This window comes from Oncorhynchus gorbuscha, linkage group LG12 (genome assembly GCF_021184085.1).
Source record: "Oncorhynchus gorbuscha isolate QuinsamMale2020 ecotype Even-year linkage group LG12, OgorEven_v1.0, whole genome shotgun sequence".
In the NCBI taxonomy this organism is placed as follows: domain Eukaryota; kingdom Metazoa; phylum Chordata; class Actinopteri; order Salmoniformes; family Salmonidae; genus Oncorhynchus; species Oncorhynchus gorbuscha.
In genome coordinates, this window is record NC_060184.1 from 24,403,635 (window position 1) to 24,419,344 (window position 15,710).

A 15,710-nucleotide genomic window follows, 5' to 3' on the forward strand; every position below is an offset into this window, starting at 1 on the left:
GGAGATGGCCGAAACTATACTGGAGTAGCTTACCAAGAAGACCTCGAATGTTCCCGAGTGGCCGAGTTACAGTTTTGACTTAAATCTGCTTGAAAATCTATGACAAGACCTGAGAATGGTTGTGCTTCTGCAGAGTATTGATTAAGGGGTTTGCATACTTATGTAAATTAAATATTTCTGTATTTCATTTTCAATAAATTAGAAAACATTTCTAAAAACATGTTTTCAGTTTGTCATTATGGTGTATTGTGTGTAAATGACTGAAAAACAAAATACTGGCTGTAACACAACAAAATATGGAAGAAGTCAAGGGGTATACTTTCTGAAGGCAATGTATATGCTAAGGTCCCTTGAGACCTTATTGGTTAAGTAGTGTATACACAGAGCCTTTATATTTTCTGACCAAAGCCAGTTGCTTTGTTGGCGTTTCTTAACTGTATGAAGCACACTAATGTCCTCCAAAAATGCTATTATTGTATGCAGACAGAGCCTGAAGTCAGTGTGAATAAAATAATATTTTTGATTACTCATTGTTTTGTGCTTAGAGATTTTTCGAACTGGTCTTATCTTTTGTTTCTCCTTTTTGTACAGTGATCAAATGTTTAATGCTTAATTTTTGTCATTCCTGCCATAACTCGGTTCAGGATTCATGTTGTGCTCACAAGTTGTAACAAGCCTTTACATCGTTGAGTGAACTATGCTTTGAAATGTTTTGTTTGGTATCCTTACAAGGATACCTCAAGTGGATCTGAGCATCTGTCCGTGGATGGTCCAGGATGACAAATAGTCATTGTTTTTAGACTGCTTGCCTTGCAAGCACGTGGAATAAGGGGAGAAAATAGTAAGAGGAGTATCTTGAATGAATAGTGAGAATCGGTACCTTATCCAAACAACAAGGCATGTCAAGTGGATGGAAATGTAAACAACAATGCTAGAACAGAGATTAAACACCACATGTTCCTCGGACACATACTGTACGCTAATATAACAAGTAAATTGGCGATGTGTATTCTAAAGAGCAGTGGCGGTCACTTATGGGAAATGTGTCATCTCAAATAAATCATCTCTAATGCCTGACGTGCTGACCCAGCCCGGTGCCTTCAAACAGGGGGAATGTGTAGATTCATGTTTTGAAAGACATTCCACTGCTTGTGAAATCAAACTGGTTTCAACCCCTGTAGTAAGCCTTGGAGACAGGCAGCTGTCTCTGCCTGGCCGGTTCCCCCTTCTCCACTGGGATTCTCTGCCTCTAACCCTATTACAGGGGCTGAGTCATTGGCTTACTGGTGCTCTTTCATGCCGTCCCGGGAGGGGTGTGTCACTTGAGTGGGTTGAGTCACTGACGTGATCTTCCTGTCTGGGTTGGCGCCCCCCCTTGGGTTGTGCCGTAGCAGAGATCTTTGTGGGCTATACTCGGCCTTGTCTCAGGATGGTAAGTTGGTGGTTGAAGATATCACTCTAGTGGTGTGGGGGCTGTGCTTTGGCAAAGTGGGTGGGGTTATATCCTTCCTGTTTGACCCTGTCCGGGGGTATCTTTGGATGTGGCCACAGTGTCTCCTGACCCCTCCTGTCTCAGCCTCCAGTATTTATGCTGCAGTAGTTTATGTGTTGGGGGGGGGCTAGGGTCAGTTTGTTATATTTGGAGTACTTCTCCTGTCTTATCCGGTGTCCTGTGTGAATTGAAGTATGCTCTCTCTAATTCTCTCTTTCTTTCTCTAGGAGGACCTGAGCCCTAGGACCATGCCTCAGGACTACCTGGCATGATGACTCCTTGCTGTCCCCAGTCCACCTGGCCGTGCTGCTGCTGCAGTTTCAACTGTTCTGCCTGTGGCTATGGAACCCTGACCCGTTCACCGGACGTGCTACCTGTCCCAGACCTGCTGTTTTCAACTCTCTAGAGACAGCAGGAGCGGTAGAGATACTCTAAATGATCGGCTTTGAAAAGCCAACTGACATTTACTCCTGAGGTGCTGACTTGCTGCACCCTCGACAACTACTGTGATTATTATTATTTCACCATGCTGGTCATTTATGAATATTTGAACATCTTGCCCATGTTCTGTTATAATCTCCACCCGGCACAGCCAGAAGAGGACTGGCCACCCCTCATAGCCTGGTTTCTTCCTAGGTTTTGGCCTTTCTAGGGAGGTTTTCCTAGCCACCGTGCTTCTACACCTGCATTGCTTGCTGTTTGGGGTTTTAGGCTGGGTTTCTGTACAGCACTTTGAGATATCAGCTGATGTAAGAAGGGCTATATAAATACATTTGATTTGATTTTAAGCACACATGCTGAAAGTGTTCCAGCAAGCGTGTAGTGAGTGCAGCATTATTCAACCTGGTTTAGTGGTAGATCATGAGCCTGGATAATCAGTTTAGTATAACAAGAATCACATCAGAGCTATTAGAATGTTGAGACCAGTGCATAAATGTGCTGTTAAAGGGAAACAACATTTGAGTCATTGGGACAAAAGATGTCATGAAGAATAGTGAATTTGCAGTTGTAATTCTCTATCTCCGTGAAGGAGATGAAGAAGAGCTTAGTGTAAGCTCATGAGGATAGTGCCAGCCAGGTCCAGGATCACTGAAGGAGGGCTGACTGTTCTGTGCCAAAGCTGGGCTGTAAACTCTCAATCAGCTTTTCAAAACCCTCTGGACAAGTTAACCAAGGTTTCAGACAGCACATCTGTTGACACAATAAAGGTCATATGTGCTTCTAATCACACCATATTTGATTGCCAGTAATGTAAGTGTTCATCAACAATTGTTTGATGTTTTTAGTTTTGTGTTCATCATATTTCTGAATAAAACCAAACTTCAAGGATACATCTGAAAATTCCTGAGCTGTATTAGTTTTCTGGCGTTAGCAGAACCAAGGGAATTTATTGGTGTTATTTCCCATTAATTGCTCAAGATTTGTGGTGAGCAGTGTGTTTGTGGTCTATGAATGTTGGCACAGCCCAGTTGTACATAGCCCATTGCTTGTGTTGTAAACTGTCCCACCCCAGCGGCAGAATTACACATACCTTGGATTTGCTTTCAATCAAGATTATGTTAATCTACCACAATCTCTTAAACAGGTGCTCAGCCCAGCACAGAGGCATGTTCACTACAGGCTGCATTCCAAAAGGCAGTGGTGTAAAGTACTTAAGTAAAAATACTTGAAAGTATTACTGAAGTCTATTTTTGGGGTATCTGTACTTTACTTTACTATTTATATTTTTGACAACTTTTACTTTCACTTCACTACATTCCTAAAGAAAATTACCTACTTTCTAGTCCATACATTTTCCTGAAACCCAAAAGTACTTGATACATTTTGAATGCTTAGCAGGACAGGAAAATTGTTTAATTCACACACTTATCACGAGAACATCCCTGGTCATCCCTACTGCCTCTGATCTGGCGGACTCACTAAACAAAAATGCTTCGTTTGTAAATTATGTCTGACTGTTGGAGCGTGACCCTGGCTATCCGTAACTTTAAAAAATAAGAAATGGTGCTGTCTGGTTTACTTAATATAAGGAATTTGAAATGATTTATACTTTTCCTTTTGATACTTAAGTATATTTGAGCAATTACATTTACTTTTGATACTTAAATATTTAAAACCAAATACTTTAAAACTTTTACTCAAGTAGGATTTTACTGGGTGACTTTCACTTTTACTTGAGTCATTTTCAATTAGGGTATCTTTACTTTTACTCAAGTAGGAAAACTGGGTACTTTTTCCACCACTGCCAAAAGGGCACTTCATGCTAGTCAATATTTACCCCTACTTCTCCTTTGAATACAAGTAGCTCATATTGTACTCTAAGGGACACACGCTGGTGTATGAAGTGTGAGTGTGTGAAGAGGGGATTCATTCAGATCTGCCTTAATTTTAGCTGCCCAGCCGGATTGGTTGCTTTATAATGATGGTTGACCGTTGCTCTCTGTCTGTGAGAAGATACAGTAACAGGGTAACTATCTGAGGGTCCACCAGTGTTGATCACATGACTTGTCTACGGAGCCTTGACCTGATAAGAAAACACTTACATAGCCATATTGTGCAATAGCTCTCTACTTCACCTAAACTGCAAATTCCAGAAGCTTTGCTTCTTAGTTTTCAGTATGAGACAATAACAATGTTACCTTCAGCTGTACATATAAACTCAGCAAAAAAATAAACATCCTCTCACTGTCAACTGCATTTATTTTCAGCAAATGTATAAATATTTGAATGAACATAACAAGATTCAACAACTGAGGCATAAACTGAACAAGTTCCACAGACAGTGACTAACAAAAATTGAATAATGCGTCCCTGAACAAAGGGGGAGTGAAATCAAAAGTAATAGTCAGTAACTGGTGTGGCCAACAGCTGCATTAAGTACTGCAGTGCATCTCCTCATGGACTGCACCAGATTTGCCAGTTCTTGCTGTGAGATGTTACCCCACTCTTCCACCAAGGCACCTGCAAGTTCCCAGACATTTCTGGGGGGAATGGCCCTAGCCCTCACATTCTGATCCAACAGGTTCCAGATGTGCTCAATGGGATTGAGATCCGGGCTCTTCGCTGGCCATGGCAGAACACTGACATTCCTGTCTTGCAGGAAATCACGCACAGAACGAGCAGTCTGGAGCAGTCAGGATGAGCCTGCAGGAAGGGTATCACATGAGGGAGGAGGATGTCTTCCCTGTAACGCACAGCATTGAGATTGCCTGCAATGACAACAAACTCAGACTGATGATGCTGTGACACACCGCTCCAGACCATGACGGACCCTCCACCTCCAAATCGATCCCGCTCCAGAGTACAGGCCTCGGTGTAACGCTCATTCCTTCGACAATAAACGCGAATCCGACCATCACCCCTGGTGAGACAGAACCGCAACTCGTCAGTAAGAGCACTTTTTGCCAGTCCTGTCTAGTCCAGCTATGGTGGGCTTGTGCCCATAGGCAACGTTGTTGCCGGTGGACCTGCCTTTACAACAGGCCTACAAGCCCTCAGTCCAGCCTCTTTTAGCCTATTGCGGACAGTCTGAGGACTGATGAATGGATTATGCATTCTTGGTGTAACTCGGGCAGTTGTTGTTCGGATGTACCGATCCTGTACAGTTGTTACACGTGGTCTGCCACTGCGAGGACAATCAGCTGTCCGTCCTGTCTCCCTGTAGCGCTGTCTTAGGGATCTCACCGTACAGACATTGCTATTTATTGCCCTGGCCACATCTGCAGTCCTCATGCCTCCTTGCATCATGCCTAAGGCACGTTCACGCAGATGAGCAGGGACCCTGGGCATCTTTCTTTTGGTATTTTTCACTCAGCAGAAAGGCCTCTTTAGTGTCCTAAGTTTTCATAACTGTGACCTGTAAGCTGTTAGTGTCTTAACGACCGTTCCACAGGTGCATGTTCATTAATTGTTTATGGTTCATTGAACAAGCATGGGAAGCAGTGTTTAAACTCTCTGCAATGAAGATCTGTGAAGTTATTTGGATTTTTACAAACTATCTTTGAAAGACATGGTCCTGAAAAAGAGACGCTTTTTTCACGAGTTTAGATGTAAATTATATAGCAACTTCAGGGATGCCTCTTTTGAATAAGAGATTAAAATGAACAGCATAAGTTGTGAACAATTCTCCAAAACACAAAGGATGTCTCTATAGCAGCTATAAAACTAAACTATTTAAATTTACTATTAGGAAGTGCAATGATCTAAAGTTGATCAATACACTTTAAAAGTGGTGAGTGCTGACCCGTAAAGCCAAAGCTAATTTTAGAGCTACACAGTAGAGTTGTGTTCAGCTGCCTCATTGAATGAGTTTCATGCAGGAATAACACACAAATCGGAGTATCGAGTCATTTTATTAAATCCATAAGTATAGCTATCACATGAGCATAACAACAATCTTCCAAAAACAGTAGTATGGTCATTCGCTGAAAAATAACGTGAGGAATGGATACAAAATACACAGAGTTTTGTATCTGAAGGAACACAATATATTTTTAAATCCTCCAGATTCATAGATGAAATTCATATATTATTCCTTTGATGACAGATTCATCTACCTTGACCTTGCCACTAGACTGAAATCAATGTTTAATTTTCCTGCCTTGATGCCTATATTGACTCCTTTAGGTCTGTAGATTTCAATTCAGAGACAACTTGAGATGAACTGTGGTACAAGAACACAGCTTTCTGATTGGATGAAATCAAGACAATATCCATCTGGATATTGCCACATGAAAAAGGAAGTAATCAGGATGCTCATGTACATTTCATATTTGGATTGACACTGGTGAACATAAGGTTTCCTTTTAGGTGGGAATTGAACTAGTAACTGGAGTTACATATGCAGTGCACAACATGTTTGCCATGAGACTGTCAAAAAGACATGACCAGGTTGAGAAAAGTGCTGTGAGTTGAAGGGACAGACAACAATAACCAAGGTCTGAGACCAAAAAAGGCACTAAATGGAGATTAAGTATTCTGTTTAAATACAGATTTTCAATTTGCAGCTGGTGGCGGTTTTATACATTTACAGTGAAGCTGGAGGTAGAAACTCAGTACATGATCACTCACATTGAGGCATAGAAGGTACCGTGAACATTCTTTCAACTCCCCATTTTGAAAGCATGCTGTTAATGACCTCCAATCGTCCTCTGATGTGTATATTGTTCAATTGCATTAAATCAGTGAAGAAAACACTTAACAGATCAACCACCTGTATTACCAAACATTCTTGATATATTGTTCGGAGAGTAAACAGACTAGATGCATCAGGAAGAGCATTGCATTTTACAGCATCTTACCTAAAACCAAATACATTACAGCAAATGAGCATCAAATATACTCTTTGGTTTTACGTACCAGAAGCACATGAATTGTGGACCAGTTTACACACAAAATTGTCAAAGTTAAAGAATGCATTTCTAGCTTAAATAATTTTGATACGGTCTATGCTATTAAATGTTGAGTGCGCATAGAAACTCAAGATAGGGGTCAGTTGGCTATGGGAGACTAGTCAACATTGCCATACGTGCACTAAATGCATGTCATAGTGGGGTCAACATACTTGGACTTCATAATGGGTACCCTGTATTGAGTTAATTGAAAACAAGGTTTATGGAAGCAACTGTACTTAATTCAACAATGCAGACTTCCCAGTCTCATTGAACAACTATTAACTGAAAAGGTATGGAGCCACAGCACATTATGAAAGGAAGCACAGTCTGGTGTCTGCACACCATAAACAGGGCTTCTGAGAAGCACATGCTTTACTTACCCCTGTTTTTTTAAACCCTTCCAGAAGTAAGCAATTTCCAGCATTTTATACTTTTGTCCAGCCTATGCAACAACACAAACCAGTCACAGCTGCCACTACATGCCATCTAAAAGTTGATTTCCTCCCCTGATTGCAGGGACAGGAATCCCATCCATTTTGTTTATCAAGACTGTCCCGGTGTCTGGGATTTCAACCCTGTAAACATTGTGAAGATGACAAGGAGCTTGGAAGTACATACTACCCAATCATAGAAAACTCTAAATGTCCATAGTAATAAGGGAAAAAACATTCATAATAAATAATTAATTTCTGTATATATTTATATGAAAAAAAAGTCTGCTGAAAAAGGACTATAAGCCAGCAAAACTCAATGCATGGCACAGTTCTTTATAAAAAAGCATATTTTACGTGCTTTTACACCTGCATTGTTTGCTGTTTGGGGTTTTAGGCTGGGTTTCTGTACAGCACTTTGAGATATCAGCTGATGTACAAAGGGCTATATAAATAAATTTGATTTGATTTGATTTGATTTGATATTGCCTCAAACGTGTAGAGTCAAGCTGAGGAGCAAACAGCTCAGCTCTTGGGTCACTCAAATGGTGATGTGAAAAGAGTCTTGTAGCCAGGAATCCTTGCTTGTCCCATTTTTGGGAGATGTTGCCTCACTTCCCTCCGGTTGGTCAGTTGGTGTTGTGCTGGTCTCCTGGTAGTATTCATCATCTTCGTCAAAGTAGCCGTTCTCTATCCCATGCCCGGCGCTGAGATCCTGGCAACTGCCTTTGTACTCTTGGATTGACTCATGGAGGGACCAGAGCTGACACAGCAAAGACATATCCTGCTGACGCAATCCCACCTGGAAAGATAAAAATGACCCCAGAATTATTTTAAGACCTCCCAAACAGGTGCTTGATACTATACTTATGCCTAACCGTTAGCAATTAGACAAACATTGGCAGAGGTGCTTCATGCCTTTAACTATAATTTCTTTCTCTCTTAATTAAGCAGAAACATTTTATGGGTTCAAATATTAATCCCAACGGAGGATAGGCCTACAGTGAGGCTGAAAAAGTTTGATTTGTAAACTTTTAAAGAGATACTCATAATCCTCTTCACACAAATCAATGGAGTATAGCTTGTGTAGGCTTTCAAATTAAACCAAACTGGCAGAACTGCCATGGTATAAATGTAGGCTATCAAATTCTACAAGCAACAATGTATAAATGTGCCATTGTTGTGGCACCGTTACTAGCTAACGTTGCAAATGTTAACACATACATTGGCAACTGCCAGCGTAAAATTGTTGGTTTACGTGTTAACGCCGACCATAAGAGCTGGGATACTAATTAGACCATGAAGTAATTAACAGTAACGAAGTGATTTCTTGATTGTCAGAACAGCTGTTACTCTCATTTCACCTCATAAAGGAACCCCCCACGATTCTGTTTGCGATCATATATTGTTCACCTCCCCTTCACTTCTTACCATTTCTTTTCGGAGGAGTGCTAAAGCCGCATCAAGATTGGCCGGTTTATTTGCAAGCAGATTGTCGGAATTGTTTCGCCCACGGCTAAGGTCGTCTTGGATCATGGTTTTCTTTGCATACATCCTCTCCATCTCTCTCCAAGACCCGCCACTTGAATTCAGCAAGCCGCTTAGGCTCTTTGGCAGTGGGGGTAGCCCCTCAATGGAGGCCAGTGTTCCGCCCGCTGTGCCATTCGCAGATTTACCGTTCATCGTTAAACTTTTTTTTCCCCCTCTCACTCAAACAAATACAGTACTTTCAGTTTTAGTCGTTATAAATCACCACATTCGGGAATGAAAAGCACATCTCCGACAAACAACATGCAACAGTCGTTGACACCAGACAGCAGTAATCTTCTCCTTTCGAGCTCTGGCTAACTCGCACTTCCTGTCCCTTTAACACAGTTCGAGGCTGATTGGGCGTTACCCGCAGTGACGGACAGGAAAGGGAGGTTGAATATTCATAACCTAAATACCAGTGTTTTTCGTTCGTTCGAGTGACGGTCCTATCTAATCCATGCGGCGTATGCTGCGTTGAAGAACTAGTCGGAACTAGGAAACCTGGAAAAGTACGATTTACAAACTGGTTGTCGTTACGTGCAGCATTCAACCAGTTAGCAAGTCGGAAATGTCCGAATTTCCTAGTTCAGACTCGCGCATGAACGCGGCATTATTCCTGAAGTAAATAACAGCTCTACATTAAGTGGGATGATTTATTATGAAGACAGTTATAATGAACCAAATAGCCATCATTCACCATTTTATCAAATTGAAATTCTCAAGCTTATTTTCTTTAGGATAAAGGAACACTTGGAAAAGAAACAAACTTGACATGTGCAACATGAATACCATTGACTGAGAATAGTACAACAGGCATTACTGAGTGTGGGTGAGGTCATCATGACAAGTATGTGTCTGCAGAACAAAGGTGTCAGTATGAAGGACAGATGGTGGGCTTTCCATCCATGGTCCTTCTTCACTAACAACAGACCCTCAACAAAGAGATGAAGCCCAACCCACAGAGGCACATAGGACCTAAAAAATGGCAGATGTAATTGAAAAAGCAAGGTCTCAACAACTGACATGCGTAACTTTAAATGTGAAAAACTAAAGAATGCATGTATTCCCTCAGTTAAAACATATTATTTTATATGAATTGGCATTGCATTAATATGAGTTGAAATGAACTCAAAATTAGTTTTTAAATTGTGTAGTCAAGACAAGGACAGTTAGTGACTACCTCATACAGCCTTCATAATCATCATGAGTGCTGGTGCCTTTTCACTGCACTCAAGCTGAAAGGATTGTCAGTTTACCCCTGAGGAAACATTAAATACAGACTAGAGAAAACAGGGTTCTCAGTATCTTGCAGGTCAGGAGGAGCAGAAGTTGTGACACAGTCTTATTGTTGGTCTGACTCCTTGAACTCCGCTGCCTTCCTCTCTTCTATGACATTTAGCTCACCCCACTGCCCCTGCACTTTCCTTCCCTAAATAACATATTCCTTGGTTTTATTCTAGGATAAACATTCCTCGATGCATGTGATACCAGACTCAAATAGTTGAAAAGAGCACTATCGGTATTAAATTGCACAATAAGTTTGTCTTTACGGAAACTGTCATTGCTCTCTTAGTTACGTCCTCATGAAACCATCCTGCACTCTTTGAATGTGAATCAACAGACATTTCTCATCGGTGGTCAACACCCTTGGGGAGGCAGGAAATCTATTCAAAAGCATCTGAGCATGTATGGGTGTTGAAGTATATGTGTCCGAGAATTATGTCATTTTTAAGTCAATTGAATTAGTTTAGTGATATGATGAAAGGGTACTTGAGACTCTTATTGATTTCCATTAGTCTACCATTGTAGTCGGACATTGAGGAGGACTATGAAAAGGCACATTCAGCCAGATGATACTTAGGGTATTGTAAGAACATTTTATTATTTAAATAAAATTAATACCAGTGAATAGCAAGCATGTGTGAAATGTTATAATACCAGATCAGCATACCAGACAGACATATTCCAAATTCAAGACCGCAGCAACTATATAAATTGCCTATGTCATAGCAATATTGCCTTGAGCCATCAAGTAGAAGTGGTACCAATTAAATCAATTCTTCCTAAGAGAGGACATTTCCAACGCTAAAACATTTGGATAGTTTGAGTTAGAATTTCACAATTGAACAATGGGCTACAAGACATAGTAGATGCAAGCAAAAGTCAAACTGGAAAACTTCAAACCTGTATCTCTTACAGCAGTCCTACATGAGATAGAAAGTACATTTAAACTTATAAGCAAAATTGGCTTTGAATTCAAGGAAACAAACTCTAAAACTTCACCTATGCTGAGATTTGTTAAAAGCTTTGCAATATAAAATGGTTGCTGGGATTTCAGCTCACGTTTCCGTTCTCATGAGAGACAGGAATCTAAATGTGCATTGATTATTGACTCTTGCACCTTGGCTTGGCATACTGGGCCGCTGACGGTCACATTAAGGCTTGCAGAGCTGGCAGTGCTGTTCTGAACTGCAGAAGGGGCTGCTTTGTCCTCCGTTGTACACCTAGACGTTGATGGTCAAAGATGTGAGCAGAAGTTTAATCTTCCCAAGGCCTCTTCCTAGAAACTGGAATGTTGACTCTACTAGGATTTTCAGGGCCTTCAAAATAGTTGGAATGGTAAGGCTCGGGGGACCCAGGTTTTGATGCGGCCGGGACACCAGAGAAATGGCTGTCTGGTATCTGAGGAAATGGCAGTTTTTGGCTGGTTTCCCAAAGTTCAAACCACCCACAGATGAAGATGCCATTTTGGTCTCAGCTGCTGGTTTTGAGACCGTGGAGGTACTAGCACTAGCTGCAGTTCCAGACTTCCAGCCACTGGCATTAACAAGGCCTTGGACAAAACTTTGTTTGGTCTTTAAAGCATCTGAGGAGTCACTATGTGGCTTGGTCACAGTGCTGTTGGGTTTGTAAACCCTAGCAGGTGAACCATTGATGTTTAAAAATGCCTTGGTTTTGCTGACATTTTTGGTGGTTTCTGTCCTCTGAAGGAACCATGGGCTACCCCTGCTATGTAGGTTGTGGTGCTCCCCTTCTTCTGTGGGATAATCAGACCTGGCCGTTCAGGTGAGTTGATTCCTTTAGCTGATGCCTGAGGTGTAGGAGACAGTACAGGTCTGGGAGACACAGGAGTATTGAGAGGTTTTGTGGGACTGTTGACAAGAGGTTTTTGAGTTGATGATGGTGGCTGTGAACTCCCTCCAAGCAAAAAACCTTTGTCACTGAATGGAATGATATTCCTTATATCCTGTAATCCAGAGCCTGAGACCAAAACATAGGGTTCATAGATTCACGAAGACACATTAACAAAGCCATATTTTGAATTGCAAATAATATTACTGCTCTCAGCACTCATTAAAAGATTAAAATACATTATTACCTACAGTAGATGTGCTGGAAGCTTTGCACTTGCTTGTGGGCTTGTCTGTAGGCTTCTTGTCTTTGCTGGTGTCTGTCTTGCCTTGGCTGTTGTCTGTCTTTTTTACTTTCTTTCCATAACCCTCTGGCTACTTGACCTTTGTATAGGTGCCCCCACAGGAGCATAGGTGACCCCCCCCCCCCACAATGTGTCTTGGGCTGAGGGGGCACGGTTCATTACCCTCTTCACATATCCAAAGTAGGGCTTACGAGTCTGACAGGGCCCATCACACCGTCATCAGTGCGGACGGTAGAGATCCACTTCATCATGGAAAGTGTGATAGACCTGGTGGAACACAGTTGATTCAGGATTCAGAGACATATTAACACAAAGTACACTGACAGTTGACATTGATGGGACACCCAGCATAACTTACTGCGATTTCAGTTCCAGCGGTATGGTTGATTCTTTCCATGTGCTTGCAGAACTCAGGTCCATGCCCATCATGACCTCTGTTGTTCTAAGTCACGAAGAGCAGTGCATGGATTATCTCATGCAGAAGTGTCTGGAATAACAGGTTATTTCCACGTTATGTTATACTGAAGAAATTACATCAGCTACTTTGCTTACGTTATACAGTTGAAGTCGGAAGTTTACATAGACCTTAGCCAACTACATTTAAACTCAGTTTTCACAATTCCTGACATTTAATCATAGTAAAAATGCCCTGTCTTAGGTCAGTTAGGATCACCACCTTATTTTAAGAATGTGAAATGTCAGAATAATAGTAGAGAGAATTATTTATTTCAGCTTTTATTTCTTCCATCACATTTTACAGAGTTAGAGTTCATATAAGGAAATAATTTAATTGAAATAAATAAATTAGGCCCTAATCTATGGATTTCACATGACTGGGAATACAGATATGCATCTGTTGGTCACAATTAGTATTTGGTAGCATTGCCTTTAAATTGTTTAACTTGGGTCAAACATTTCGGGTAGCCTTCCACAAGCTTCCCACAATAAGTTGAGTGAATTTTGGCTCATTCACCCTGACAGAGCTGGTGTAACTGAGTCAGGTTTCTAGGCCTCCTTATTCGCACATGCTTTTTCCGTTATGCTCACACATTGTCTATAGGATTGAGGTCAGGGCTTTGTGATGGCCACTCCAATACCTTGACTTTGTTGTCCTTAAGCCATTTTGCAACAACTTTGGACATTTACATTACATTTAAGTCATTTAGCAGACGCTCTTATCCAGAGCGACTTACAAATTGGAAGTATGCTTGTGATCATTGTCCATTTGGAAGACCAATTTGCGACCAAGCTTTACATTCCTGACTGATGTCTTGAGATGTTGCTTCTATATATCCATATAATTTTCCTACCTCATGATGCCATCTATTTTGTGAAGTGCACCAGTCCCTCCTGAAGCAAAGCACCCCCACAACATGATGCTGCCACCCCCGTGCTTCACGGTTGGAATGGTGTTCTTCGGCTTGCAAGCCTCCCCCTTTTTCCTCCAAACATAACGATGGTCATTATGGCCAAACAGTTAAATTTTTTGTTTCATCAGACCAGAGGACATTTCTCCAAAAAGTACGATCTTTGTCCCCATGTGCAGTTGCAAACTGTAGTCTGGCTTTTATATTGTGGTTTTGGAGCAGTGGCTTCTTCCTTGCTGAGTGGCCTTTCAGGTTATGTCAATATAGGACTCGATATTTAGTGTGAATATAGATAATTTTGTACCTGTTTCTACCAGCATCTTCACAAGGTCCTTTGCTGTTGTTCTGGGTTTGATATGCACTTTTCGCACCAAAGTACGTTCATCTCTAGGAGACAGAATGCGCCTGTACTATTTGCGTACTATTGTTTGTACAGTTGAATGTGGTACCTTCAAGTGTTTGGAAATTGCTCCCAAGGATGAAGCAGACTTGTGGAGGTCTACAATTTTTTCTGAGGTCTTGGGTGATTTCTCTTCATTTCCCCATGAAGTCAAGCAAAGGGAGGTACACCTCCAATTGACTCAAATTATGTCAATTAGACTATCAGAAGCTTCTAAAGCCATGACATAATTTTAGGGAATTTTCCAAGCTGTTTAAAGGCACAGTCAACTTAGTGTATGTAAACTTCTGACCCACTGGAACTGTGATATAGTGAATTAGAAGTGAAATCATCTTTCTATAAACAATTGTTGGAAAAATTACTTGAGTCATGCACGAAGTAGATGTCCTAACCAACTTGCCAAAACTATAGTTTGTTAACAATACATTTGTGGAGGTTGAAAAACAAGTTTTAATGACTCCAACCTAAGTGTATATAAACTTCCGACTTCAACTGTATTTTATACAATTGCCATCCATCTGAAAAGGTTCAGGTTGGTTAGTCAAAGTACCTGTGCATGATCCCAACGGGGTCTAAGTTTCAGTAAAGGCTCACTGAGTCAAATAAAACACAGTCCACCTCTTCCTTCGTAAGAACACACACCTGCATACTTACAATTGAAGATTGTATAAAGAGACAGGTATTGAATAATGGAAAATGAACCACAGGAAAACAATCACATGGACCAGTTATAGCCATGACAGACAACGTTCCCACATGCTTTAAATTCTGACAGTTGATGGGCAGCCATTAATCTAATGTATGAGATATAATCATAGACACATTTATCATATCAGATGGTTGATACAACACTGTGAATCGTTCAGACTTACAGTATCATTCAGGGGCTCCATTTGACTTCTACACCACTGAGCTTTCCCCCGAAGAACGTGTCATCGAACTCCAGAAGCATTGCCCTCACATCTGGACTTAGGTCAAGATGGACATAAATAGGGAATGACATCGTTGCTGCTAGACTCAACTTTCATTTTTTTGCTGGTTTGGCCATAGTTATCATCAGTTGGTGTGTATGAGGATGCCTCGAAGTCAAACTGCTCCTGCAGTTGAATGGCAAGCACAACATCTTTGTCCATGTTCAACTAGCTAACTACTGGTGTTGAAAAGATAATTCAAGTTAGATGGATAGCTACAATGAACAAAAATTAACACAACATGCAACAATTTCAAAGATTTTACAGAGTTAGAGTTCATAGAAGGAAATCATTCAATTGAAATAAATAAATTAGGCACTAATCTATGGATTTCACATGACTGGGAATACAGATATGCATCTGTTGGTCACAGATACCTTTAAAAAAAGAGTTGGGGGTGTGGATCAGAAAACCAGTCCGTACCTGGTATTGACCACCATTTGCATCATGCAGTCGAAACATCTTTTTCGCATAGAGTTGATCAGGCTGTTGATTGTGGCCTGTGGAATGTTGTCCCACTCCTCTTCAATGGCTGTGTGAAGTTGCTGGATATTATATCGATTTTTTAAAACCTTTATTGAACTAGGCAACTTCTTATTTACAACAATAACTTCTTATTTACAACGACGGCCTACCCTGGCCAAACCTGGACGATGCTGGGCCAATTGTGCTCCGCCCTATCCCAATCAC

At 41.1% G+C, this 15,710-nt stretch overlaps 1 protein-coding gene and 1 long non-coding RNA gene across 4 annotated transcripts; both read right to left on the reverse strand.

The window, feature by feature from the left end:
* Positions 1-5,827: 5,827 nt before the first annotated feature.
* On the reverse strand, positions 5,828-9,178 carry fam89a (family with sequence similarity 89 member A). The gene is made up of 3 exons (XM_046293243.1): positions 8,748-9,178; positions 7,803-8,118; positions 5,828-7,668 (listed from the first exon to the last, which is right to left on the reverse strand). Exons 1-2 carry the CDS (start codon positions 8,997-8,999, stop codon positions 7,858-7,860), a joined length of 513 nt encoding a protein of 170 aa, XP_046149199.1. The 5' UTR covers positions 9,000-9,178; the 3' UTR covers positions 5,828-7,668; positions 7,803-7,857.
* A 1,315-nt stretch (positions 9,179-10,493) lies between these two features.
* LOC123991616 lies at positions 10,494-15,597 on the reverse strand. Of its 3 annotated transcripts, none has more exons than XR_006830825.1 (5): positions 15,444-15,597; positions 14,922-15,146; positions 12,641-12,769; positions 12,226-12,549; positions 10,494-12,107 (listed from the first exon to the last, which is right to left on the reverse strand). It is a non-coding gene; the product is annotated as an uncharacterized LOC123991616 (long non-coding RNA). The 3 variants fall into 3 exon arrangements; XR_006830824.1 differs by having other exon boundaries at positions 14,922-15,199; XR_006830823.1 differs by having other exon boundaries at positions 14,922-15,597.
* Positions 15,598-15,710: the final 113 nt, after the last annotated feature.

Coding starts and splice junctions, on each gene's coding strand:
- fam89a (XM_046293243.1), bottom strand. CDS start 8,999: ATGAACGGTAAATCTGCGAATGGCACAGCGGGCGGAACACTGGCCTCC. Junction 8,119..8,747: donor CACTCCTCCGAAAAGAAATG/GTAAGAAGTGAA, acceptor TTATCTTTCCAG/GTGGGATTGCGTCAGCAGGA.